Source organism: Lissotriton vulgaris, chromosome 5 (assembly GCF_964263255.1).
Source record: "Lissotriton vulgaris chromosome 5, aLisVul1.2, whole genome shotgun sequence".
NCBI lineage: Eukaryota > Metazoa > Chordata > Amphibia > Caudata > Salamandridae > Lissotriton > Lissotriton vulgaris.
Window position 1 is genome coordinate 1,246,151,661 of NC_141693.1, and position 27,274 is coordinate 1,246,178,934.

General features: G+C 43.8%; 1 protein-coding gene across 1 annotated transcript in view; it reads left to right on the forward strand.

The window, feature by feature from the left end:
- Positions 1-26,999, forward strand: part of ADORA1 (adenosine A1 receptor) — a 354,875-nt gene extending 327,876 nt beyond the window's left edge. Inside the window, exon 2 of the mRNA XM_086923085.1 lies at positions 26,151-26,999. Coding sequence (XP_086779211.1) covers positions 26,151-26,805 — 655 coding nt within the window. The 3' untranslated portion in view covers positions 26,806-26,999. The remainder of the gene's footprint in view (positions 1-26,150) is intronic.
- Positions 27,000-27,274: the final 275 nt, after the last annotated feature.

A 27,274-nucleotide genomic window follows, 5' to 3' on the forward strand; every position in this document is an offset into this window, starting at 1 on the left:
TAACGGGGCGATTCCTACGCAAATGTAACACATTAGCCTGGGAAGGGTTGTGCTGCGAACTTGTGACCTGCAGTTTAAGCGCAGAGCTCTACAACAAATGCACAAAGTATCTGTTTAACTAAATGCAGAAAGTCAACAAATGAGATGCAGAGCAACATTTCTGCCTCTTCTAGCCCAACTGTCAGATTTGCTGAAACCATGGCAACCATTATATTTTCTTTTTTAGACTTCGACTGCTAGCTCAAAGGGTGAAGATCGCACTTGATATGTTGAACATGCACGCACAGGATACATCCACAAAACAGAAAACTCTGCAAATGTATAAACGGAATATTTTCAAAACACCGACTTTAATTGAATATCTGAAGTGAGACCTGAACGAGGTAATAGTTGATGATCCATTTCGCTTTAAAGACCTGGGGCTGATTAGCAAATCTTGTAAATTTTAGCCAAACAGGACCCCTTAGTCTCCAGTTAAATTTAGGCTGGAGAAACAAGATGCTTTTTTAGTTTAAATAAAAGGGTTGCTTCAATCTTGACTTTAAATCTACTGGAAAGGAGGAACGAGGTAGAAAAAGGGCTTGTGAATCAGATTAGAAAAACAGAACAGCCAGGCTGAGGCCTACAGTATTTTATGAGGTGCGTTCAGGGGCTGACTATTTGGGGAAGAATGGGGACATCAATGAAAAACCGGTAGGACTGGGAAAGGGTGAGCCCCATATCAGGCTTGCCTTTCAGCCTGGAAATATTTAGACGAACATCTTGAAGGACCCCAGGGCCATATTATGAAAGTGTCCGGCCCTAGGGTGCAGCAGGCATTTGCGCCTGTTTTTTGTACACTTAGGGCTCTTCTGTGCTGCAGAATGGATCTTAACTGCTTGTGATGTCCCATCAGTCATAACCATCACACGGAGGCACGTTTTGCACAAGTGTAAAGACAAGGGTGGGCGAAGATGAAGTGGGCATTCATTTGCTAGGTAGCGTGGCCCATGCAAATGAGGGACCACATTTGCCTCTTTATCCGCACCAGATTACAGTAAGGGCACGGGGCAAACAGACTCACTGTAGACACATAACATTTCTCCCACCTGGGAAGTGGAGCACAGTTAATGAACCCTGAGGTTGTCTCTTGAGAAGGTAAGAAGGTCCCAGGGACTGTTTACCATGCTTCCCTCACAGGCAAGTCCAGTTACACGCTCACCTGTTAGTGGTTGAACCCACGTCTCCGCTTTAAAAGCAAGCTAGTCATCCCGCAGTGAAAAACAGAACAGTGGTTTGAAACCCCCAGTCCTTGTTTCACTGGTACGCCGTTCACAATGCGGGTGTAAGTTCTGGGGAGAGCGCATTCTTTCTGCAATATATAGCACATGGATCTGTACGCACTCTAACAGAACCATAAACCATTCTACATGACACAGACCCAGGTGATGACCAAGCAATCCCACCAGAAAGACCACAACCTGCATGAATAGCTCTTCCTTGGCTGATTCCCTAAAACATACAGTAGCCTCGAAACCTATGGCTTCCTAATTCTAATGAGGCCACTAACAGTAGTTACTCGCCCCAAAAGAGTTACGAGTTTCACAGGAACACTGCAGGGATGTTGATTTTCAAACTGAGATTTTGGCTTCTGAAACTATAGGGAGAAATGAAGAATTATCAGGCGAATCAGACCTGGAATTACTGATTGTTTAGTTATTTCTCATTTTAAAGTAGACCTTCAGAGTCCCACCTTTAATCTCCTGGTAACTCTGGCCTCCTAGATTTATCAAGCTCCCATTATTGGTGACTCTGGGAATTACTGGAGCCCACGGAATCAAGGCCCTATTGCTTGACAGTTTTTGTGCTCAGTTCAGAATGCTTTCTTTAGAAGCATGGGTCTTCCATCTGGAAACAATTGTATTTTATGTATACCTACAGAATGTGTGGATAACAATACAGTTAATTTATGTATTCATAAAATGGATATATTTGTGCATTACCAAAACATTCATAAATTATGACCAAGTGTTGACCTAAATTATGCATGTTGGAGTTTGTGGTGCTTTTGTAAATCGACCACATAGTAATCATGAAACATTTCTAAGTGTACATGCAGGCCCTCATAAGCATATGTTCCAGATATGCTCTATTCTGTAGGACCATGCCGCAGTGCAAAAAGCAAACACATACATTCAACTTGTGTTCATTCCAATACAACAGCATGTTGTGATAATAATGGGGCATATTCTCAAAGAACTATTGCCATGTTATCTGCACTTTATCGCAGCCAAAGTCGCGATAAATTTATCTCCCCATTCACAAACTGCTGCTAACAGCCCATATCCCCAGTTTACCTGCGATAGCAGCCGCAAATAACATCGCCACAGTTGACCCCAGCAACTATTGCTAATGAGATGCAGAGTAGGCGCTCCCGTGCCAAAAGCCGCCACAACACCACTCTGCAACATTCTCAATGGCCACCAATATCGGTGATAAGATCACAAAACATGCGTTAAGGCGCGTTAGTAGCTGGAAATTAACACCTGCTTTGACCTGGTGAAAAGTCGGACAACAACCTGCACCAGAAAAAGGAGCCCAGCCCAGAGCCCCCCATGAAGGGCAACAGATGCCATTGACCCACTGATCATGCAGGCCAGACACCCAAGAGGGCCACTACACCCACCGCCACCACCCCCAGCCCCCCCCCCCCCTAGGGGCCCTACACCGGGCACCCCCCACCTCCCCCGGACCAAGATATTGCACAGTAACGTCACAAAATCATGAACAAAAGCATTTGCCTGATGTCGCACCTTTACAACAATCAACATACATGTGAGTACAGAAAATTTGATGTATTCATTTACCATTCAAAGTTCAAACTAAATATCACATTCAAATCTGTCTCCAAACAAGTATTCTGAAGAGTCATGGCTGGGGATCCCTGGACAACCTGTGTGTCACAGCCTGCAAGACAATATCCAAGATAAGAAGGTGTGTCAGGCACTCATCAAGGGACTGAGAGAGAGAAAAAGAGAGGGACTGAACAAGGAGCCAAAGGCCAATCAGGCCCTTGGCTCATTCATACATGCCAACTGCTGCGTGTGTTTCGCAATTGGTGCACCCCAAATCTAAGGCCTGGCATCAAAGTCAGCGCAAAGGCCACATCACATTTAAGAAATGCAAGGAGTAGTCAGACTAAAATTAGGTATGTAAGCTCCTTTATCTCAATACACAAGGCGGAAGGACAACCTAACCTCCGACTTGGTCCTGAATGCGGCTGGCACAATCTGTGTCAGATATCATACCAGCCTCCGATGACTCCCACACCACAAACTGCCCTAATGAAAGACCAACATGTCCACACCCCACACACACTTGCCCCTGCTCTAGCTACACCTGCAAGGGATGCCCTTGACACATTGGTTAACAACAACCCATATGTCCAAACGTTGCACACACATATGACTCATTGCCCAGAGCTGTGGCATATTGTCCACCGAACTGCCACCTCTCTGAGGAGTGCCGGTGCTGCGAGACCAACAAACACAAAGGCAGGCCATCCCGGTCACATGCACAACCCCTGTCACGTGAAACTGTATTGTGCACAAATGCTGCATCTGTTGGGATCACTGCCAATGGAAGTGTTGCGAATCAGTTTCCGTCTGAGTTTTCGTCTTGCCTCCGTCACCTGTATCCAGCCCTGGTTCCACTGTCTATCATGCACATTCGAGTGGCCAACGGAGGTCTGCCTATCCAACGCAACGGTAGCAGAATTGGAATATGACTTGACAGTGCGCTCCCTGTTGGCCCACAAACAGGAGTGTCACTGGGATATCAATGCATGGGATGCCTTGATCTTTGGTGTATGTGCTGGCAGTTATGCATGGGAGATTGCACAATTCCTCATGTGCAGTGACCACATCGAGGCGCTCCCCTATTGGTTTGTGTTGCGGATTGGTGAAACTGCATGGACTGAGCACATCTGCCTGGACCATTTAATGGAGTGACTCTACCTGGTGTTCCTTGAACTCGACAACAACGTACTCTTGGAACAGATTGTACATGAAACTGCGCTCGCATTCATGGACAAGTAACTACATTCCTGCAGCCACATCTGATTATCACCCACAGCACAGGTCCCCACACCTTGTTGCATCTTGAGGAATGCTCACATATCCCACCACAACAGTGAACATGTCTGTCTTCACCTGGACTCAGAATGCATGTGGTTGGAACTACGCTTGTGTACACACATCTGTGCAAGGTGATGCAGTCTCATGGGCGGAGCAGCACAGCGTCATTTGGCAATGTTCCCAATTTCGACATACTGCTGGGGGAGAGTACACACATGGCAATGTAGTACGACATGTAACCATGTAGGACCTTTTTAACTGCTCACTGTCAGGTGAGCAGACAGATGGCGCAGCCCGTTGGTACAGCACTATTCGATCCCATGGGCTGTGCCGTGTCCCCTGACACAGGACAATTAGCAGACGCCAAACATAACATGACTCGTCCAGCAAGGCAAAGTGGGCTTAGACAGTTTCCATCCGTAATGAGTTGTGTACATTTTTGCCTCCCCATTTCATGCACCTCAACATGTTCCCATGATGCATTTAAGTGTATTAAGCATTCCCCTGCATGTTGTGGCCCTTGCCTTGCCTGTACTGACACATAAATGCTAATAAATTCTACGCAATTTCTCTACTGTCCAACTGCAATGAGTGTTGATTAGAATGAGAAATCGTGTGCCTCAATGAGCATTGTCCGTACACAGGTAGGGACTGACTGAGGCATGTACAATGGGGGCGGGTCCCTTTTGACTGCTCCACCTCTGTGAGCCAGACATTGTGTTTGGGATAGTTGCTGGCAGACTTGTGCACTTACATGTCTTCAGCAATGTGAGTATGGCGCCCAACTTCTGGCCATGTGGAGCAATGTCAAAACAGACTGTGTCCACATAGAATTATGTGAGTAGGTATGCAAAGTGACGTTCTGTTGTCCCATGTGATGGAGGACACCACTTCTGGCCTACTACCGATTTTCTACACACAGCCCTATTTAATACATGGACATGTGCCTACATTAGGGGGTTGAGAGATTGCTGTTCAAGTACAATAAGGCCCCAGCTAGTTCACACCTGCACAGTCACCAAATTGGTCCTGTGGCTCAGTGTCAAACATGCGCTTTGATGTCATTACCAGGGTGTACCTTTTTGTGCAATCAATGTCCCTACGTCCATCCAGACATGACTCATCTGTGTGATTTTGAATGTTTTATTCACATTCTGGTGAATGCCAGAGCTGGAGCTGTACATGGCCATGATAAGCCCACATTACATTGTAGCCCAGTGGTGGGCCAACCATAGTCCTCTGGGGGATGAAAAGTGAATTGGAAGAGGGAGAGTGCAGTCCGCAGCCAGATTGCTGTGGAAATAGTAGCCAGTGAAGATATGGCAGTACATGTCAGGGTTCAGGTGAATGTTGCCTAGTGTTCCGGGGGACAGTGGGAGGTGTTGTCCCAGGGCATGATGCATAGGGCTGAACCATGCAGGGACAGGCCATATGGCAGGGATGGATGCTACGGCCTCCCTCATCACACAGTATTTACAATCCATATCTTATTCCTCTGATACGTCTTCTGTGTCCCGTGTGTCAGGTGTATGTGGTGGTGTTATGGCTGCATCACTGTGTGCCACTGACGCATCAGGGTGCAAAGGTGATTGGGCTGCATCACTGTGTGCCACTGACACATCAGGGTGTGAAGGTGATTGTGCTGCATCACTATGTGCTACTGACACATCAGGGTGTGAAGGTGATTGTGCTGCATCACTATGTGCTACTGACACATCAGGGTTCGGAGATGTGTGTGCCAAGGTTGCCGCTACAGTTATCTGGGACAGGCTCAGTGGCAGCAATGGCAAGATGAGGAACTTCAAGGCATGAAAGATCCCAGCTGCATCTCGCTGGTATTCAGGCGTGGCAGCCATACTTCCAGCCAGCATCGGCTCCATGGTCTCCATTGTCCTGCGCATCTGTGCCAACTCTGTGCTGTCTTCACTGGTGCCTGTCTGACTAGACATTTCTTGTGTCCGAGTAATGGCCTCAGCGATGTCAGCCAAGGATTGTCGGGGAGCATGGTTCGGACAGTAGGTGTCCATTAGGGACTATAAGTGGTCCCTGATGGACTCAGACACCCACATATGGCATTGATTTTGGCTGCCACAAACTTGAAACCCACTCGCAGCTGATCAGCCATCTCCTCCTGGCAACCCAACACACGGCATTGGAATTCCATGTTTTGGTCGGGGGGTCCTCTAGAGGTTTATTTCAATACCATGCCTTCATTGATTTCTATGGAAGTGTGTTGTGCCAGCGGTTGACCAGGTGTAGTGCTGGATTTACAACAGCTTTGAGCTGGAGTAATTTACTACTGTTTTGGGTCCTTTGTTTGCTGTAGTAACTTTACAAGGGCATTTTGTGAATAGCAATGGGCTCCCTCTTTTGTGAGTGGGTAAACCCCCTCACTAAACCCCATCCTAACCTTCTCTTAATCCCTCCATACTCCTCACTAACCCTCTCACCTTTAGTAACTATCCCTCCCATATTTACTACCAAAAAGTATACTTACTTGTGTGGAGACTCTGCAGTCTGGGCAGAGATCACTGTACAGAAATAGATAGGAGAGAGGAGGTGGAAGCTCGACACAAAGGTTTGTGTATAGCAGTTTGTATTATGCTTGTAGAACTATTGTAGAACTAAATAACCTTTGACAAAATGTTGTTTGCGTATACCCCAGCCCCTTTCACCCCCAATATCTAACCCTCATCACCTCCTTTAGCAAGCTGTGACTGCTCTCCATTGCTACTGTGAGAACTAAGTGGAAAAGGGGAATTATTTGGTAATCAAGTTTTGGAGTCCGGTAGTGCCGATAGTACTTTTTTGCCTCAGCACCATAGCATAAATAGAATTCTATTTTTGCAATTGGGGCTTGGTAACTCCGGATTTCCCTGTGTCCAACCAAACTAGGTTTAACAGAAGAGTTTCTGTAATTACACAATCTTTTGACAAATTGTTACATTCATTCACATGCTAAAAGAGCCAAAAGAACAGAATGTTTTGTTGACCTTCCTAAATCATGTTGCTGCGTTCAATAGACCTGTGTCATTCCAAGATACAAGAGGGCGGTTTACCAGTCCAAGCAAATACATCAAAGATTTCTTTGCTCAGCATAAGCCTTATTAATAAGTAAACACAATTTAGAAGAAACAAGAAAGAAATACAAAGAATATAAAGAGTTCATCTTGCCCCTTGATATACATTCACCAGCATCCTCATATCAATCACGATGTCCCAAATCATAGACTTTTAGCCCTTCAGATCCATTCATACTATTATCTCAATTCAATGTTGCAATTATCTTAAAACAGAATGTGGTGTGCGTATGTTATGCCTTTCTCAACAATAATACTACACTCAAACATCAATCATTCTTATCAACATACAATAACTGTATTTATCCCCCGGATACTTAATGAATATTCTACTTCAACTTTCAAGAAGAGATCAAGGAAAAATTAATTAATTATTGTATCACCTACTTGCATTCTGCACTGGCAAATGATTTTCCTTGAAGAAGTCATTCAAATCACACTGTGCCACATACTACAGAGCTTGCTTATTCTATATTTGAGATGCCTTCCTCAGAATTGAGGAAAGGAACATTTACAAACTATATAACTATGTGGATTAATATATATTATGTTTAGCGAGGGATAATGATGAGAATCTCACTGGGCTTAGATGCATTTCAGCTGCACAGTTGTTTTTTTTAATTTAACATACTTTGCATTACAGAATTACACATATTCTCAATTGCAGGTCCAGTGTGAAGTAACGCTCATGCTATATTGCTTCTGAACCAGTTTTCATGAATAAAAATACAATCAGAAGTCATATAACAAATGGATTAGAATTTATGTGTAATCTTATGAAACACAAAATGCTATTTTTGCTCAGCTGTTGAATATGCAGTAGTTTTATGTTGCTGTGCATCATGGTGTCTATGGCTTCATTATACAAAACGATAAAGAAACAAATGTGGCTCAGTGTACAATATAGCTCCATTCCTTACATCGCCTAAAATGTTTGCAAAGTACTATAGGGATGACTGAATTATCTACTGGTAATCTACAATATTCGAACTCCAGGTCCTGGTTACAGTCCTTAATCTGTTTGTTTACATGAGCACCTTCACAAAAGATCCCTATCATGTGTGGAATTCCCCAGTTCTCCATACTGTCTCCTGTAATTTTAGGCCTATACATGGAGACCCTTTGTGCTCTATTCACAGGTAAAAGCAACAAGATTCATCAATTTGTCAATGATGTCCAACTTTACGTGTAAGTGTCCTCTGCTTCAGATATTCAATTCCTCAAACATTACCTGCACATTATTGAGAACTGGATGCCCAGGAAGTATTTAAAGTTCCACCCAACCGAGACAGAATTTCTATTACTTGCTAAGACCAATAAACAAGGGACAGTACAATCCTACCATGCACTCTGACAGCTGTGAACCCTAAGTTTCAGTGAATTCCAAGTCACTTGGATTCACTTTGAATACTCACCTCACTCTCAAGGAACACATTGTCAAAAAAATTAACAAAGACGACCAGGTACCAGCTCTTTCTTCTAAAGAGAGTCAACCCATTTTGCTAGAAAGCAACTTTAGAATTGCTACCCAAGACCTTGTACTCTCATATCTGGATGATGGTAATGCCCTACTCCATGACCTCCCAGACTCCACACTGGCACTCCTTAACAGCATCCTAAATTCTGCAGCATCTCATCTAGGACCTGAGGAAATATGATCACATCGCCCCATCCTGATGAAACTCCACTAGCTCTGCTTGCCGGCACACACCATCTTTAAAAGCAGCTGCATTATTTACAAACTTATCATTACCAGCACCCACGCTTATCTTGCATAAAAGCTCACCATCTCTGCTGAATTTTGGCACACCCATGGCCAAGACACCATCAGACTGAGGATTAAGAATTGTAAATGCAAAAAAACAATACAGCAACCCTCCATAGATGCACCCAGGATCTCAAATAACATCCCTGTATTCCTCAGGACTGCTCCAACACTGTACCTATTTAAAACCTCTTTAAAGAATCCTACATCACATTGCATTAACCATCCACAACCCAGTCCCTCTACTGTTATTCATTGACTTAAGCCATCTCTTTGACCATGTACAGGGCTCCACTGCTGTTTGGCTAGGTTAGCACTATAAAAATACCTTATACATACATACATACATACATACCCTTGCGAAAGTCAATTGACCTGCTAACCAAACAAAACAAAAATTCTTCCTATATTCCACCAGAGGAGAACGTTTCTCCCTACACATTGTTTGAAGCTATGCACACCTTCATTATTAAAAGAATCCCAACTTCCTCCTTTTTCTCTACTTCACCTATAGACCAGTCTACTGATTCCTCAAATGCTGCTTGAACTTGTTAATAATAGTGCATATCTGGAGAGGGACTGGTGAAGGGGGGTATAAGGGTGGTAGGCAGAGAACATTAGCATATATGTGATGGGGAAAGGAAAAGAGCTCCTAATGACGACAAGGAAGTGTGTGTGAGGATGCCAGGTATATTTAATGTAATGATGGTGGCTGGGAAATGATCTGGGTTGAGGCAGATGAAGATATTTAGTATGGATCTCCCAGACTCCTTTGCTTCTTCACGGCTGGTGCATTGGATCCGATTGGAGGAGCTCATGGAGCATAAATTCAAGGATAACATTATTTATGGGTGGCAATCAAGAAGAGGGGTGCTTTTCACCTCAGAGTTCTGAATGGCATTACAACCACCTCAAGCTTTCCTATCTGTGACTCAGAAATCTCTGGTAAAGAGCACCCCACATTGTTGATAGTTATCCATCTACAATTCTACCTATATATTTCCTGTAAGTCTATATTATTACTGGTTGGGTAAACATGAAACACTATAGGGGGTGCAGAATGGCCATCAGTTGAGCAGTCGAGGATGTTCTCTCTGATGTTGACAAAAGTATTCTTGCTCAGCCTTGCTGCCTGAGCCTCAATATTCAGTTGTGGAGTAGATTGTAAGATTACACACATTCCTATAATTGCTTTGTAGTGCTGGCTTCCCAGATATTGAAGGGTGCTGGGTGTCGGTAAATCAGAGATGGAGTGAGGGGAATGTTTTCTTGTGGTGGGTAGACCTCTTCTTCAGTAGAGCAGTAATCAGTATGTGTTTCATTGGGCCTGGACCTGCCCCTACAGGTGCCGTGTGTTTAGCAGATATCTGGAACAAGGGCAGTCGCACTTTCCTTCTAAAAATCTTACATAGTCGAGTTCTACTGGCAAGTTGGGAATTGGAACGAGTTTTTATGAAAGTCAGTGGTACATTATTTTATTTTTTTATTTGTATGATTCCACATGATTCTATGTTTGAGAAATACAGTTTGATGCCAAGATCGAGTTTAATACTGTCGATCCTATTACATGTATATAAACAACTAAAACATATTTTTCAAATGTTCAAATGTTCCAAGTGATGCTGCCATAAGCTGTTTTAACATTGGTCCTTGTGGTAAATAAAATTATTTAGAAAGATACGCAAATTCTTCAAAAGGTTCCATTTAAAGGCTAGGTCCAGGGCTGGCATTCGATCTATATGGTAACCTTGAAAGATTTGGATGACTAAATTGAAAATACTTTCATTGAATATATGCGGCCTGAATGATATTAAGAAAATGCAGAAAGTGGCAGAAGGGCTCAGGCTATCTGCAGCATATATTATATGTCTCCAGGAGACTCACATTGAGGGATCACAGCAATATCTTTTGAAAACACTTGGATATAGACTTATCTCTGCTACATCTCAGGGGTCACGTACAAAAGGGGTAGCCATCTTGGTAAAAGGAGGAGGGATCCAGTTCTCGCGTTCAATCGGGGATAAATTCGGACGATATGTAATAACTGAGTGCTGCTATAATAAAGGGAAACATAAATTGACACTATGCACTGTTTATGGCAATATTTGTGATGATCAGGAAGTGTTGAACAACATCTCCAACGAACTGGTACATTGGCCCCTCCCTATTATTGTCTGTGGAGATCTTAACATCCATTTACCTAACGAATGGTTATCTGACCCAGGCTTTGTTTATAATGGTAGGAAACTGAAGGTATATCAATCTCTGAAAGATTTGTGTGCACTTCATGGATTAATAGATGGGTGGTCAGAGACATACCCGGGGAATCCTGGTTATACTTATTATTCTTACCCTCATTCTAGGCACTTAAGATTGGACTATATTCTTATGTCCTGCACTTTAAAATCAAGTTGCCAAATAAAAAAACACACCAGAATTCTCTCGGACCACAATCCACTTGAACTTACTATAACAGTGGGGGCCAATAGACCAACAGTTACTAGTTGGATGTTTGAAAGAGCGTTATTGAAGAATGATGAATATTGCACACATATGAGGAACTGGATTCCGGCCTTTCTGGAAGACAATATAGGGTCCATCTCAATAAAAAATGTTTGGGACACTTTGAAGGCATGTATCAGGGGTGAAACTATGCGATTCTCATTCCAACGTAACAATTTAGAAAAACAAAAAAGTAGGTCCCTGGAACAAAGTCTGCGGATCGCTGAAGAAAATCTGATCAAGGCAGTACAGGATGGGGAGATGACAGACAGGGAAGTGAACAAGGTGGCAATAGCTAAAAACGATATATCGGAAATTCTAATTGAGAATGCAATTGTGAGAGCAACTACCCGTAGGGAGACTATTTATGAATTGGGGGAGAAAATGGGTCACCATCTGGCGGTTAGAACCCGGGAAGAGATATCCGGAACCCTAATTAAAGCAATTAATGATCCTACGCTTGGCTTGAAGACAGATCCGGCAGATATTAGAAAAGCTTTTCAAATATTCTATCAGAAGCTATAATATGAGGATGAGAATGCATGCAATGATCCCATGAGCTATATTGAACCATTTATCACAGAGGGCTTGGGATTAGAAGATCAAGAAATCTTAGATAGTGCATTATGCTGGGAGGAAATCCTACTATCTATGAACTCCCTAGCAACTGGAAAAGCTGCAGGCTTAGACGGGATTCCGACTGAGTTCTATTTAAAATTTATACCTCAACTCAAGTCTATTATGACGGAATTATTTCAAAACATCTCTGAAGGCGGGAATCCTCCGAAATCCTGGTCACATGCGAAAATAATAGTTTTCCCCAAAAAAGACAAAGATCCCCAGGAAATGGGGTCGTATCGACCAATTACATTGATTAATGGGGATTCCAAAATTTATTCAAAATTATTAGCATCACGGCTAGCACCTCGGATTCATAATATAGTCTCTGAAAGACAACATGGGTTTATACCAGGTAGATCTACAACTGACCATGTGCAAAGAGTTATATCCCTCTTTGACTACATGGGAACGACAGGAGACCCTTTGGCGCTTATACTGCTTGACGCAGAGAAGGCGTTTGATAGGGTCTCCTGGAAGTTCCTGTGGGCCGCCATGCGAAACTGTGGCATAGGTAAGAAATATATTACAGCAATCCAACAGCTATATGTTGATCCCAGTGCTAGGGTATTGATAACGGGGAGTTAACCGACAATTTTAAAATTAACAGGGGGACACGACAGGGGTGCCCTTGCTCGCCCCTACTTTTTGCCATCTATATAGATGGGTTCATACACAGGCTCGAAAAAAACGCGCTAATCCCCCCTATAAATGTGCGTGGTTTAGAAACAAAATGCTTAGCGTATGCGGATGATATCGCTATTGTCACAGGGGATCCTACAACTGCTATGAATCTCATTGAAAACGAAGCACAGAATTTCGGTAGAGTTTCGGGGTACAAGCTAAATTCCAGTAAGACACAGCTCGTGCTTAATACTAAGATTATGATGAGAGACCCAAGAATAACTGATAAAGCAACATACCTGGGTGTTAGCATTAGTGCCAATGTCGGGAACATTGTAAATAACAATCTGGAGCCACTAATGCTACACACCAAGAGAGAATTGTCACGTTTAGATAACCTACATCTATCTATCGGAGGTAGAACAAATGTAGTGAAGATATTTTTTTTTTAGGGCAATTTGCTTGGAATTCCCACCACATGTATTTAAGAAAATAGATTCAATGTTCTCACAATTTTTATGGGGTTATAGTAAACCTCAGAGAGCACTAAAATGGATCACACTACCTAGAGAGCGTGGGGGGTGGGCGTTACCTAATTTCATGCTTTATTATCGGGCTTCAGTTATGAATTATAGCACAAGATTGCTAAAACCTAACCCAGATGATCTGAGTATTCCTACACCACAAGAACTTATCCTAGGGAACGGGAGCACTGGCTGTTTCTGGCGGCACGTTAACGATGATCACCTTAAAAAGGTGAAATTCAAAACCATCAAAAATGTTGTGAACGTGTGGGGACAGGTTAAAAAACTACTTGGTATAGGGCGATTTTCACATTATACACCGGTTCTTCAGAACTCAGATCTCCCAGAAATATTTCATGACTCCTATATACGGAGTTGGTGTACATTAGGGATAGTGCAACTTGGATGTTTTTTCTCTACTCAGGGAATGAAATCATTTGATGAATTAAAAAAAAGATTATAACATCCCCAACAGGGATTTCTTCAAATATCTTCAAGTGAGAGATTTCCTGCTAAAAAAAGGGGGTGGCCGTATTAAATTTCAAATTTGTCAAATCATAGAAAATATGTGCAACAACACGCCCCCAAGAATTGGTGAGATCTATGAAAGCTTTAATACCTTACTCCCAGATGATATGGACAAACATGGGGCGGCGTGGCAAATTAAACTAGAAGTTCCACCTAGCATTCCACTTTTGGCATATGATTTATCTTTAACCTACTTACTGTCCTTAAAACTACAGACACAATTCTATAAAACATAGTTTTCGCTGTATTATACACCGTATAAAATTTCTAAATGGGGGACAGGTAAGGGCACTACTTGCCCGCGATGTGCACTTCCTGCTGCGGACAGTGTGCATATGTTCGCCACATGTAATACCCTATCAAACATTATAAATGAAATATCTGGGTTTCTCTCGGACATTACCGGTGCTGGGATTAACATATCAACTGAAGAGATTATGCTGGGCATCACTAATAAAGAACGTCCTAGACAGGTGCAAGGGGTGATCTTCATGGCAATGGCAATCTTTCGACTATGTGTCGCATCAGCTTGGCTCGATCCCATTTCACCATCCTTCTCCCAATGGAAGGCTAGACTACTTGCGACATGTAACCTCGAGGTAGCCATTTATAAACAAAAGGGGCGTAATATTCGGCAGAGAGGCATGAAAATCTGGGCACCTTTGCTAGATTGGATACAGGCGCACTGAATGTATGATTTGAAAATGCCTTGGATAAATGCTAAAATTATTTATCCTACAAACAACGCAACTCAATCTCATTGAGAATACCAATTTCTGTCTCATTAAATCATTACAGAATGAAATGTATGACCAAGAGTGCATTGAGTTTTGATCTTAATATGTTTTTTTCTGTTCTCCTTTATCCCCTGCTTATGAACTTGTATATGTGTAATGTAAATCTCTATGTAAATAATAATAGAATTACCTGTCCTCATGTGGGGTGGGGGGGTGGGAACCAAGGGCTACAAATAAAATGTTGTAAAAATCTGAATAAAAAAAGTTAAAAAAAAAAAAAGGTTCCATTTAACAGCAAGAGTGGCATTTTATTAAAAATTAGTAGGTATGTTTTCCTTTTATTTATTTATGCATGATATGAGTAATGTGAAATATGTGTAGAGTCATCCTTAGGCACTAGGGATTGCCCTGGCAGCTAGAATAATCAGCCATTGTTAGACTCCAGCATCACATTAGAACCTGTCTTATTAGCTGCCCTCTTACAGAGCCCGCGTGCATGACAGCCTACTGAATGAAAAATTAAATGAGCATAAATGTTCAAGCATAATCCTCGAGATAACATCTCCAATAAGTAATGAGCTTATTCAGTGAATAATGCAGTTATATTTTGCCATGATGGATGGCTTATAGAGATACAATGCTGTATTTTTTTTAAAGAAAATGCAAACTATATAAGCGTAAGCTACTTTTAAATATGAAAGGTTTTTTGCTGATATGTTGTCTTTAAAAAAGGATATTTAACTTTTGAGTCAAAGTGGACTGCTTATGCAGTTCCTTGCCTACAGAAACAGACACACATCCCCTCCCATCTATGCATACACCACACAACAAGTTTCATGGTGAAGTCAGTGATGGAGGAAAGTCTTGCAGGCTCACTGCCACCCTGGAGGTGGTTGGACCCAGCTGAGTAGGAGACCGAAGTGGATGTCCGAAGGCCTTCCAGTGGTCCATGGATGAATCCTGTTAACTGTGGAGGTGACCAAATGATGGAGCGGACATCCTGTCCTCCCTCCTCTTGTGGCATGTGGAAGCAAATGCTAGGGTAGCCGTGTGACGTGCGTTGCCATCTTTGAGCGGTGTGTTTAAAAAACAAATACCATTCAAACGTGGCCGCTCCCCGATATTGGATTAGCCGATTTTTGTGCTGCAGTTATTCAAACACTGACAAAGTCAGTATCGGGTGACAGGCGGCCAGCTGGGCGGACATGAAGCAACCAGGGAATAGTGGGGGGTTGGGCGGAGGAGATTAATAAAATACAGAGTGGGGTGGGAGGGGCCGAGAAGTGATACATATCTGGATCAGCAGGAGAGTAGGAGGAGTCTGAATTGCTGGAACACGATTCAGGGTGTGGCGCAGTTTAAATGCACATGTAAGGCTGAAGAAATACTTTTCCCTGATGGACTGGAATACAAAAACCCCACAAAGCAGACAAAGATGCTTTAAATGTGTCGTCCTGTGCTGTAGGGCTGATTCTATATCAAATGTGTACTGTACATGTATTTTAAGACCATAATTTTGGGGTATCTGGGGAGCTTTGTGTTAAAGTAGAAGACCAGCCGATTGTTGATCTACCAGGGCAAGGTGAAAGGGGCAAATAAATGTGGTATGTTGCAGTTAATGTATTCATTGCATAATCTTAAAGACCTCACATTTTTTTTTGGTAGCATAGCAAAGATCCCGACCTGTAAGGGTGTGTAACGTTTATTACATTTTCTAGCAGTGCTTAATTTGTAAAATAATAAGTGCCAGGGCTCAATTCAGAAGGACACTGTAGCTTTCACCACCCATTGCTCCTACCAGCGCTGCCAATAACAGTACCAACAAACCTACTAACCACCACACACCTAGCAGTGTGATAATTCTAGGCCCCCAAAGCTATAAGAATGGCTTGTGCTACAGGTAATAGTAATTTTTAGTATTTATTGAATTAATAAACAAATGTTGTTCTGATCTCTAAATTACGGCAGTCTGCCACATGGTGATGCTGTTTGTCTAAGTGCCAGTGTTGACAATTAAGTGCCGTTGCTCAGCAGCGGACACCACTGGCTCAAATTAAGCACTGCTTTCCCTGATCACACGACCACAAAGTTTAGACCTCCCTCTGGCTGTTTTGTATGAATATCACACTAGGTGATTGTTTACACTCCCTCACTAGGCAGGTCCTCCGGGATTTCACAATTTCGAAATGTGCAAAAAAAATTGAAAAATCTGCAGTTTGTAAAAAGGCAGAGCTTTTTTACAAAAGTGACCGCAAAATTTGTCACATTCACAAAATTTCGTGGTCACTTTTGTAAAAAGGGCTGCCTTTTTACAAAATTGCAGATTTTGAGATTTTTTTAGCAAATTTTGATATTGTAAAATCCTGGGGGGAAAAAATATATAGATATATGTATATTTTTTTTGGGGGGGGTGAAGAAAAAACATGCAATTGCACACATGGGAAAGCATTTTACTATGTACATTTTGAGATTATGTGTAATTTATTTATGCGAAATATTTTGGCATTTGCACATTTCGGAATCCACAGATGTTTTTGCATCGTTCATTAGGGAACCTCTGTGAATTACAAATTCTCAAACGTTTGCCCTTCCCATCGCCCACCCGCATACCTGCCAACTCACACTGTGCACCATTTGACACACGGTATCGGCTTCCCATCACACGGAATCCCGGTGAGAAACCAATATCACACGGTGGCCTGGAGAAACAACTTGAAAACCACTGTAAATAGTGTTTTCCCTTCTTTTGGGTTGCAAGGTGGTTATGTAAACAAATTAACAACAAAGGAAATTACTGTAGTGCACATGCCATTATGCATATTTTGTTCTGTATGGAAATATATAACTGTGTAAGCCTGTAAGGTGAAATCTGTAATATTTAACTGACCGTGATTTAAAAAAAAGGGGGTTTCCCAGTTTGTTTTCCGAGGCTTTGAACAGCAGACGTTCATTAAGGGGTGGGAACATACTCCAGGACATTGGCACTGGCCTTAGTACGTTTTTTTTTGGGGGGGAGGGGGAGTTTGGAGGTGTGGTTCAAATGTGCCTCATAGGTTCTTCTCGGCAGGAGGCCCCATCCCTTCAAGGCCCCACCCCCTCCTCACATTGTGCGATTGTTTTTCAAGTTGACAGGTATGAAAATGTTTTGGTGGCAAAGGCCCTGCATCTTCCAGAGCAAAACAACTCTTTCCCTCACCTTCCTGTTTGCCATTAAAATCCAAAACTATTTCAGACTGGTGTTGTAATATCTGACTACCACTGGGTGGCACCTTAACTCAGCTAATGCAGAACTAGAACTAAACTCCAGACCCTGAAGTTGGGGCTAACCTGTGTTTTCTCTCTCTGTGGTAATCTAAAGCATGAAGGACTGTGAAACCGAATAGCTCCTCAGCACTTCTTTATGACCTGATTAGTCAATGTTCAAAATGTGCACACTCTGCAACACAACGTGGAATGGGAGGGTGCAGGAGTGGTAAGACGTCAGCAGCCAGCAAGATGGCTCAGCAATTTAAGACATATAATTTAACCTACGGGTCAGAAGTTTGAAGTGGACTTAGCCTTTCATCCTTATGAGGTTGATAACCAGAGCACTCTGTGAGTAAATATTGGGTCTATTAGATAAATTGCATATAAAAACAACAGTTACTGTTATTGTAGTAATGCTTCAGGTGCCAATAACTTTTATTTATTTGAGGTTTTTGAAAAGGGCTTGTATCATTGTTTGTTCTCACATTCTCCATATATCCAACCCTGACATTCAGTGCTCTGGTGTGCAGCACTGAAGTAACAACTACCTCACGGCACTGTACCCTATCTTCACATCACACCTCATGCCACTCTGGTCCACTCCTTCCCGTCGCACCCTATACCACATCACACTCTACACTACCCAACTCAACCCGTTCCCATCAAATGAAACCCTACCACACCCCATCATTCCCATCTCATCCCTTCCCTTCCCCTCACAGCTTATCTCTTCCCTCACATCTCATACCACCCCATCCCATCCCATCTGCATAAAATCCCACCCAACCGTCCTCTCATTCCATCCAAATGCTACTCTATCGACCCCAAATCTACTGACCCTATCCTTATCTCATCCCATCCCCTCGCATCCTATACCATCCCAAAGCCCATCCCATCCCACCTTTTCCCTCCCCATCCCCTATCCTATTGCATTCCATCCCACCATTCTCCCATCTCATTCTATCCACTCACATCCCATCCATTACACTCTGGTCCCCATTGCATATCCCCTCCCTACCCACCATTTTACATTCTCTTCTCATCCTCTCACACTCCATCTGCCTCTCCTGATTCCTTTCTCATCCTACCAACCTAATTCCAGCCCACACACTTACTTCACCAGCCCTTATTGCATAGGTACTCACAAACCTTTCCCCAGGAGCCAAAAATGTCTGGCCTGTGGTGTGACCGAGGGCTGCAATGAAGCCTGCCAGGTGGGGGCCGGGTTGCAGGGGGTTGGGGGGGTGCGGTGAAAGGTGATCATAGTAGAAATGGTGCACCTAGTGGACCCCTGGTGGCTTTATTTTATGCAGAATAGCAAAATAAATTGCCCAAAAAATGCAGTCAAATTTCCATATTTGAACCACAAAATGTGTTAATCCATGCCGCAATATCCAGGGGAGACTGCCTAGGGACTCTACATTGATTTCTTTACACTACATCAAGCACTGACTTGATACCTTTCTTTTACCAGGAGTTAGTAGTGCCCTTCCCTGCAAGGGCATGTGCTTTAGTCTAAAGAACCACTTGGTTAGAAGTACTTATGCCTTTTCTCCTTCCATTGCAGGGCTAAGTGCTTGCCCTTCCCACTGCGCTCCTCCATTTGAGATTACCCTATCACCGTATTCACTCCCTTTATCCTCCTACGAGGCAAGTGCCATTCCAAATATATATAATGTATATATAATCAGGCCTCATTCTTATTCGAGATATCTGACCACAATGTTTCTTTAGTTTTTGATACTGGGTACTCACACACCCCGTCCTGATGATGACCTCAGAGTCCTTGAGGTTGAAACGCCGGCAACAGTAGACATATATTGACTCCTATTCTATTACATAAAAATAACTAAAGAAGTCACACATCTTTCTGTGTTTATATGATGGACTTTTCTTTATCACTCACCTATCACTGCACATCTCTTCACTCAAACGAGAGCTCTGGATCTTTGCTACACTACCAAAAGAAAACTTGAGATTCTTCAAGAATATGCAATCAATACATTAATTGTAACATAACAACGTTTATTTGCCTGTTTTTGCTTGCCCTGGTCAATCTACAATTGTCTGATCTTGTAATTTGCTGAGAGCACTTCTCTTTCTTGCATGTGATTAATTTCCTAAGTGGATCGCTGTTTCATGCAAAATGTATTACTACCCCATGTTCTCTAAAACTATGGGGTCACCCTTGTTGAAAAATACATGTTCTTTGCTTTGAGCAGCGGTTGCTGCTGTACGTACCCCACTGGATAATGTTTTATGGGCTTACAAGATACAAAGACGTTTTAAGGCACGGGCAAAGTTGGCAATTGACCAGCGTTCCCACCCATCCAAAATTCTGAGAGTTCTGTTTATTCTATTTCTCGGTCTAAACCTCCTACGTATCTGCCTACTCTGTCACTCACTCTATCAACCCATTGTCATTTTAAGAATTTTTGGGGTGCCAGGTCAGCCATACCTCAGCTGTTTATTGAGTGACCCTGTTAAAGTTTAACATATAATTTAATATTGTTTGGCAGCATAAGTACTTGAATTAACAGGAAAAGGATAATGACATATCCAATTTGTAATGTAAAGGGACCCATATAATATGTATTGCCCACACTCAAAAAGACCTTAGGATAAATCTGACAAAACGCTCCTTATTTGTTAACACAGGAAAAATAAAAAAGAAAGGAAGAGTGAGACACAGATAGGGAGGGAGAGGGAGAGAGCAAGTCAGAGAGATGGACTGGGAGGGGTAGAGAATGAAAGAAAGATTAACTTACTGAACATGGTATATTTGATCAAAACCCACACCCTGGAGAACACATCAAATGTCGCCAGTGGATATTTTAAGATCGCATTACCCAACATGTCAGCAAAGTAAGATTGTTTTAGAGGTGTTGAGACACTTGTGCCTTTCAAATTATGTACAATTTTTCAAATATTAGCAAGTTACATCCCACATGATCAATTGCAAATGTCTTCACAACTCATGTGAAATACCCACAGGATGAGCCTTTACTTTATTACCACTTCAGAGGAATATCAACAATGGAAAGATGGTTAGAGATCCCAGATTCCTCATTTCAGTTTCTCAAATGCAAGCATGTTAGGAATGGGCAAGAAGAGGAGGAAGGTATAGAGGTGCAATACCTACTCATGAAAGTCAAATATTAAAACTGAAAAATATACTCTCACACAAAAATCCAAAACAGATGCCCCATAGTGAACATTGTGGCCACGTGAGGAATGCTATATCACTACAGAAAAACATTAAGGGGCAGATTTACAAGAAACTGACACATCTGTACAGATGAGTAGGTTTAACTGTGCCTTCGTACGAAACCCTTGCGCTACCATGGATATGCCGTATTTACAAGACAGCGTACCATGGAGCAAGGATTGACAGATGCGTCAGAAATTCTGACACATCTGTTGGTGCAAAAGTGACGCATTGTTGCAGTTGCTCATGTAAGTGACACAACTCCAGCAATGCACCACAACAGCTAGGGGACACACATTCAAAGTGCTCTGCATCATTCCTTATGCCCCTGGTCTGAGCAGGTGAAGGGACTTTAATGCAGTGAAGGCGTAGAGTAAAGCAGTGAAATGTTGTAAATGTCACCATGTCATTTCTACATGGCTTTTTGAGTGGGAACGCCCACCTTGCACACAGCACTCCCACCAGGAGCAGCTACTGATTAAATATAAATGTTTAGGATCTTATAAAACAACAAATCACAACACAAATTATTACAGTTAAAAATAAAATACATCCGGAGCTCATTTTCGATTTAAAATACTTTGCAGAGTGCTTATGGTCATCTCACGTCCCAACTATTCGTCTTTAGAAAGGCAGTCGATACTTGAAATGCCGTTTCTGTCTCCCTCTTAAACAGGTTTTCTAAAGTGTGCAGTCAGCCCTCCGTCTCCTCCTCTTCCTTCCCTTCAGCAGGATTCATAACCTGGCACTGAACTGAAGTTAGTTTTAATAAACTTGGGTCGACAGAGCAGAGCAAGGCCTGACCTCGCAATAAATGTGCTTCAGAGCAGGCCAGCTGCTAGAAATTGAGAGCAACGAGTCACGGTCTTTCTCGGAGCAAAAGAGGGCGCCAAATACTCGCTGCTGGTGCACTCTGGCCTCATTCTCAGTGAACCGAGGGCTGCTTGTTCCACTCGGCTTCATTGCGGATGTCTGGCGCTGTAAAGGCGAAAGCAACGCCGCCGCGGATTCTAGAGGAGTTTTCATGAGTGGGGCGTGAGGGACGCCTTCTTCTTGTACCTATTCCCCAATTCAGGGGATCTTTTTGCATACGGCCAGGCGGACAGGGGTCAATTGTTGTTGTTATGATTGTTGCATAACTTTCTCGCCTGGGTTGAATGGGTGTATATTCCGTCACCCCATGAAAATGCCATGGTGGAGAGAGGCTGGACAAGTGTCCGCCCTGTACAGAGTCTATGTTCAGGTCACACACACTGGCTCTGGGGCGCATTAGCAGATGCCTGTAGTGTCTCAAATGTATACAGATTGTTGTATGCTCTGTTCACAAAGATTAATCTGGATTAGTTTTTTATATGCCTGGACCACCTTAGATATGTACTGGCCTGCATCTCTCTGTAGCGTCTTTAAGCTAAGCTTGAACAGACCTGGAGTGCAGGAGCATGTTCAAGACACTCTGGAACAGCTCTGGAGTGCTGGCACGTCTGCAAAGGGCATTGGAGCAAACGTTAAAGCTGCCCGGAGCATCTTCAGGGCGCACTAGAGCAAAGCAGGAGCAACCTAGAGCATCTTGAAGGCGCACTGGAGCAAAGCTAGAGGTGCCATTTTCAAGGAGCACTGGAGCAACCTTAGAGCTGCCTGGGGCATCTTCAAGATGCACTGGAGCAGACCTAGAGCTGCCTTGGGGACTTTCCAGGTGCACTGGAGCAAATCTAGAGCTGCCCGGGGCATCTTTAAGGTGCACTGGAGCAGACCTAGAGCTGCCCGTGGCATCTTTAAGGTGCACTGGAGCAACGCTAGAACTGCCTGGGGCATCTTCAAGGTGCACTGGAGCAGACCTAGAGCTGCCCGGGGCATCTTCAAGGTGCACTGGAGCAAAGCAAGAGCAGCCTAGAGCATCTTCAAGGCGCACTGGAGCAAAGCTAGATCTGCCTGGGGCATCTTCAAGGTGCACTGGAGCAGACCTAGAGCTGCCTGGGGCATCTTCAAGGTGCACTGGAGCAGACCTAGAGCTGCCTGGGGCATCTTCAAGGTGCACTGGAGCAGACCTAGAGCTGCCTGGGGCATCTTCAAGGTGCACTGGAGCAAAGCTAGATCTGCCTGGGGCATCTCCAATGTGCACTGGAGCAGACCTAGAGCTGCCTGGGGCATCTTCAAGGTGCACTGGGGCAGACCTAGAGCTGCCTGGGGCATCTTCAAGTTGCACTGGAGCAGACCTAGAGCTGCCTGCGGCATCTTCAAGGTGCACTGGAGCAGACCTAGAGCTGCCTGGGGCATCTTTAAGGTGCACTGGAGCAAAGCTAGATCTGCCTGGGGCATCTTCAAGGTGCTCTGGAGCAGATCTAGAGCTGCCTGGGGCATCTTCAAGGTGCACTGGAGCAAAGCTAGATCTGCCTGGGGCATCTTCAAGGTGCTCTGGAGCAGATCTAGAGCTGCCTGGTGCCATTTTCAAGGAGCACTGGAGCAACCTTAGAGCTGCCTGGGGCATCTTCAAGGTGCACTGGAGCAGACCTAGAGCTGCCTTGGGGACTTTCCAGGTGCACTGGAGCAAATCTAGAGCTGCCTGGGGCATCTTTAAGGTGCTCTGGAGCAGATCTAGAGCTGCCTGGGGCATCTTCAAGGTGCACTGGAGCAGACCTAGAGCTGCCCGGGGCATCTTTAAGGTGCACTGGAGCAGACCTAGAGCTGCCCGTGGCATCTTTAAGGTGCACTGGAGCAACGCTAGAACTGCCTGGGGCATCTTCAAGGTGCACTGGAGCAGACCTAGAGCTGCCCGGGGCATCTTCAAGGTGCACTGGAGTAAAGCAAGAGCAGCCTAGAGCATCTTCAAGGCGCACTGGAGCAAAGCTAGATCTGCCTGGGGCATCTTCAAGGTGCACTGGAGCAGACCTAGAGCTGCCTGGGGCATCTTCAAGGTGCACTGGAGCAGACCTAGAGCTGCCTGGGGCATCTTCAAGGTGCACTGGAGCAGACCTAGAGCTGCCTGGGGCATCTTCAAGGTGCACTGGAGCAGACCTAGAGCTGCCTGGGGCATCTTCAAGGTGCACTGGAGCAAAGCTAGATCTGCCTGGGGCATCTCCAATGTGCACTGGAGAAGACCTAGAGCTGCCTGGGGCATCTTCAAGGTGCACTGGGGCAGACCTAGAGCTGCCTGGGACATCTTCAAGTTGCACTGGAGCAGACCTAGAGCTGCCTGCGGCATCTTCAAGGTGCACTGGAGCAAAGCTAGATCTGCCTGGGGCATCTTCAAGGTGCTCTGGAGCAGATCTAGAGCTGCCTGGGGCATCTTCAAGGTGCACTGGAGCAAAGCTAGATCTGCCTGGGGCATCTTCAAGATGCTCTGGAGCAGATCTAGAGCTGCCTGGTGCCATTTTCAAGGAGCACTGGAGCAACCTTAGAGCTGCCTGGGGCATCTTCAAGGTGCACTGGAGCAGACCTAGAGCTGCCTTGGGGACTTTCAAGGTGCACTGGAGCACATCTAAAGCTGCCCGGGGCATCTTTGAGGTGCACTGGAGCAACGCTAGAACTGCCTGGGGCATCTTCAAGGTGCACTGGAGCAGACCTAGAGCTGCCTTGGTGACTTTCAAGGTGCACTGGAGCAAATCTAGAGCTGCTCGGGGCATCTTTAAGGTGCCCTGGAGCAGATCTAGAGGTGCCTGAAGCATCTTCAAGGTGCACTGGAGCAAAGCTAGATCTGCCTGAAGCATCTTCAAGGTATACTGGAGCAGACCTAGAACCGCCTTGGGGACTTTCAAGGTGCACTGGAGCAGACCTAGAACCGCCTTGGGGACTTTCAAGGTGCACTGGAGCAAACCTAGAGCTGCTTGGGGCATCTTCAAGGTGCACTGGAGCAGATCTAGGATGCAAGAAGCGCCTTTGGAACGCAAGCATCTGAAAGGTGCTTGACACGTACAGATTCTCCCCAGTGGAAATGGTCATGGATGCAGGGTCAGACCAGTGGAGTAAATCCGAGATGCTCTGTGCCTCTCCGAATCTGCTACAAGGCACTTGTTTTGGTTTCAGGCCCCGGATTTCTTCTTTTTGTGTTCGGGGCTGTCAGCAGCAACACAGAAACGTGTGCAGATTTTCACTCTGCTGTGATACTCAAAACAAACGAATATATGGTTAATAAGTGACTTCTAACAAACCCATCTCACTCGGGTAGTTCACAGGTATGCCACGGCTGCAAGATTCACAATAACGATGGCTCCAACCCCCGTAGTGACCTAATTGGTAACCGTGACAGTGAAACTATTAATTAATAGTTGTCAGTGACCCTTGTCATGAGCCCCATCTTCAGCCAGTCCAAACATGTTTAGCTAACAGGACGTTGTAGTCTACTTTTCGTCTCACAATCACAGGCTTAAAAGAGGCTGCGTGTTGCCTGACTATTCAAGACTGGCTGAGCCAGTCAAGACCCGGGGCTATGTGGCAGCTATGTTGGTATTATAAAGTGTGAACCTGGCTAGGGAGTCCTGAGTACTGTACATCATATGAAAAGTTGGGAGACAATCTTGTACATCACGAGGGGATTACACAAATCAATTGAAACAATTATAGGTACAAGGAGATGAATTGATTTACTAGAATCATACGGTGTTGAGTGAAGTGCCAAGGCGAGTTTCAACCCTGTGTAGCCAGGTCCCAAAATCGTCAGGTCTGGCATGGATGACACCACAAATTTGGAATCACTATTTGCGATTAATTGAATAGTAGAACCAAAGGAGTGAAATCCGGGGAGGAAAACAAAAAAATATGCCCCCAGTTTTGTACCACAGGAAATTATTTTTTGATGTAGTGGAGTACATATAAAAAGAGAATTGATATGTTTAATGTGGGTACAAAGACAATACAACGGTACGGTATTGACATTTTTTTTAAGTTTGAGTTTATTGAACAATAGAAAAAGCACAAAGATAGAAAAACATAGGAGAAGAAAAAACTGTCAAAAAGATAAATCATCAAAATATACAATCATGGGGAAGAGGGATAAAAGTGGTACTATGAAATGAACGAATGAGAAATATGGTTACATCAGAAATCAAATAACTGAAATGACAAAGTAAGCATAATAAGTTACATAAAATAGGCAGTTAATACTAAACAAATTTAAGGTGGCTTGCGTACCTCAGTGGAGTAAGAACGGTATTGACTTTTAAATGCAAGACTCTTCTAAATAATAACATATGTTTCTTTCTTTTTACAGCTACAGGAGTGTTGTGACTGCGAGGCGGGCAGTGATCGCTATCGCCGGGTGCTGGGCGCTATCACTGGTCGTTGGATTAACTCCCATGTTGGGCTGGAACAATTTGAGTCAACTGAGAACCAACAAAGCGCCAAACGCCAGCGCACCAGAGCTGATTATCACCTGCCAGTTTGAGAATGTCATCAGCATGGAATATATGGTCTATTTCAACTTTTTTGTCTGGGTGTTGCCTCCGTTAGTCTTCATGCTGGTCATCTACCTGGAGGTTTTCAACCTGATTCAGAAGCAACTCAACAAGAAGGTCTCCTCCGGCTCGAAGGACCCTCAGAAGTACTATGGGAAGGAGCTGAAGATAGCCAAGTCCTTGGCCCTCATACTCCTGCTCTTCGCACTGAGCTGGCTACCCCTCCACACCCTAAACTGTATCACTTTGTTCTGCCCCACGTGCCAGACCCCAATGATAGTGACTTACATTGCCATCTTCTTGACTCACGGCAATTCCGCCATGAACCCCATAGTGTACGCGTTCCGGATCGAACGGTTCCGTATTACCTTCCTACACATCTGGAAGAAGTACTTCTGCTGCAAATCTAACCGAACAATTAACACTCATCAGACAACCATCATCAATCTCGAGTCCAAGAACATTGTCTAAACCTTTTCTTCTTTTTATAATATGCACTTGTTGAAAATCATTCTTATAAAAACACTACCGCTCCCACTCAATATTTTATTTTTCTTAATTAAATATATCCTGCTTGAAAGAATGGAACTTTTCCCAGATATTCTGGGATGTCTGAATGCAAATGTTAAATACCTGTGGTATCAATAAAAGCCATTTTCCAAGTAGTGACAGCTTTCTGCTATTACATGTTAACAATGGACTCTCATTTGAAAGTATATTAAAACTGTATCCAATATTCTCATTATCCAAGGAAATCTTCAGACCAAATGTGCATATGCTGTCACTGATGTATAGATGTTTTCTCACCAAAAATCACCTTTCCTCAGACCACCGCCCTACTACCAAAAGATGAAATATAAAATGATAATAAAACAATGTTATAATCATTTTATTTATCATTGACTGAGTAGCCTGACTAAGCCATTGAGTCTTGGGTGGG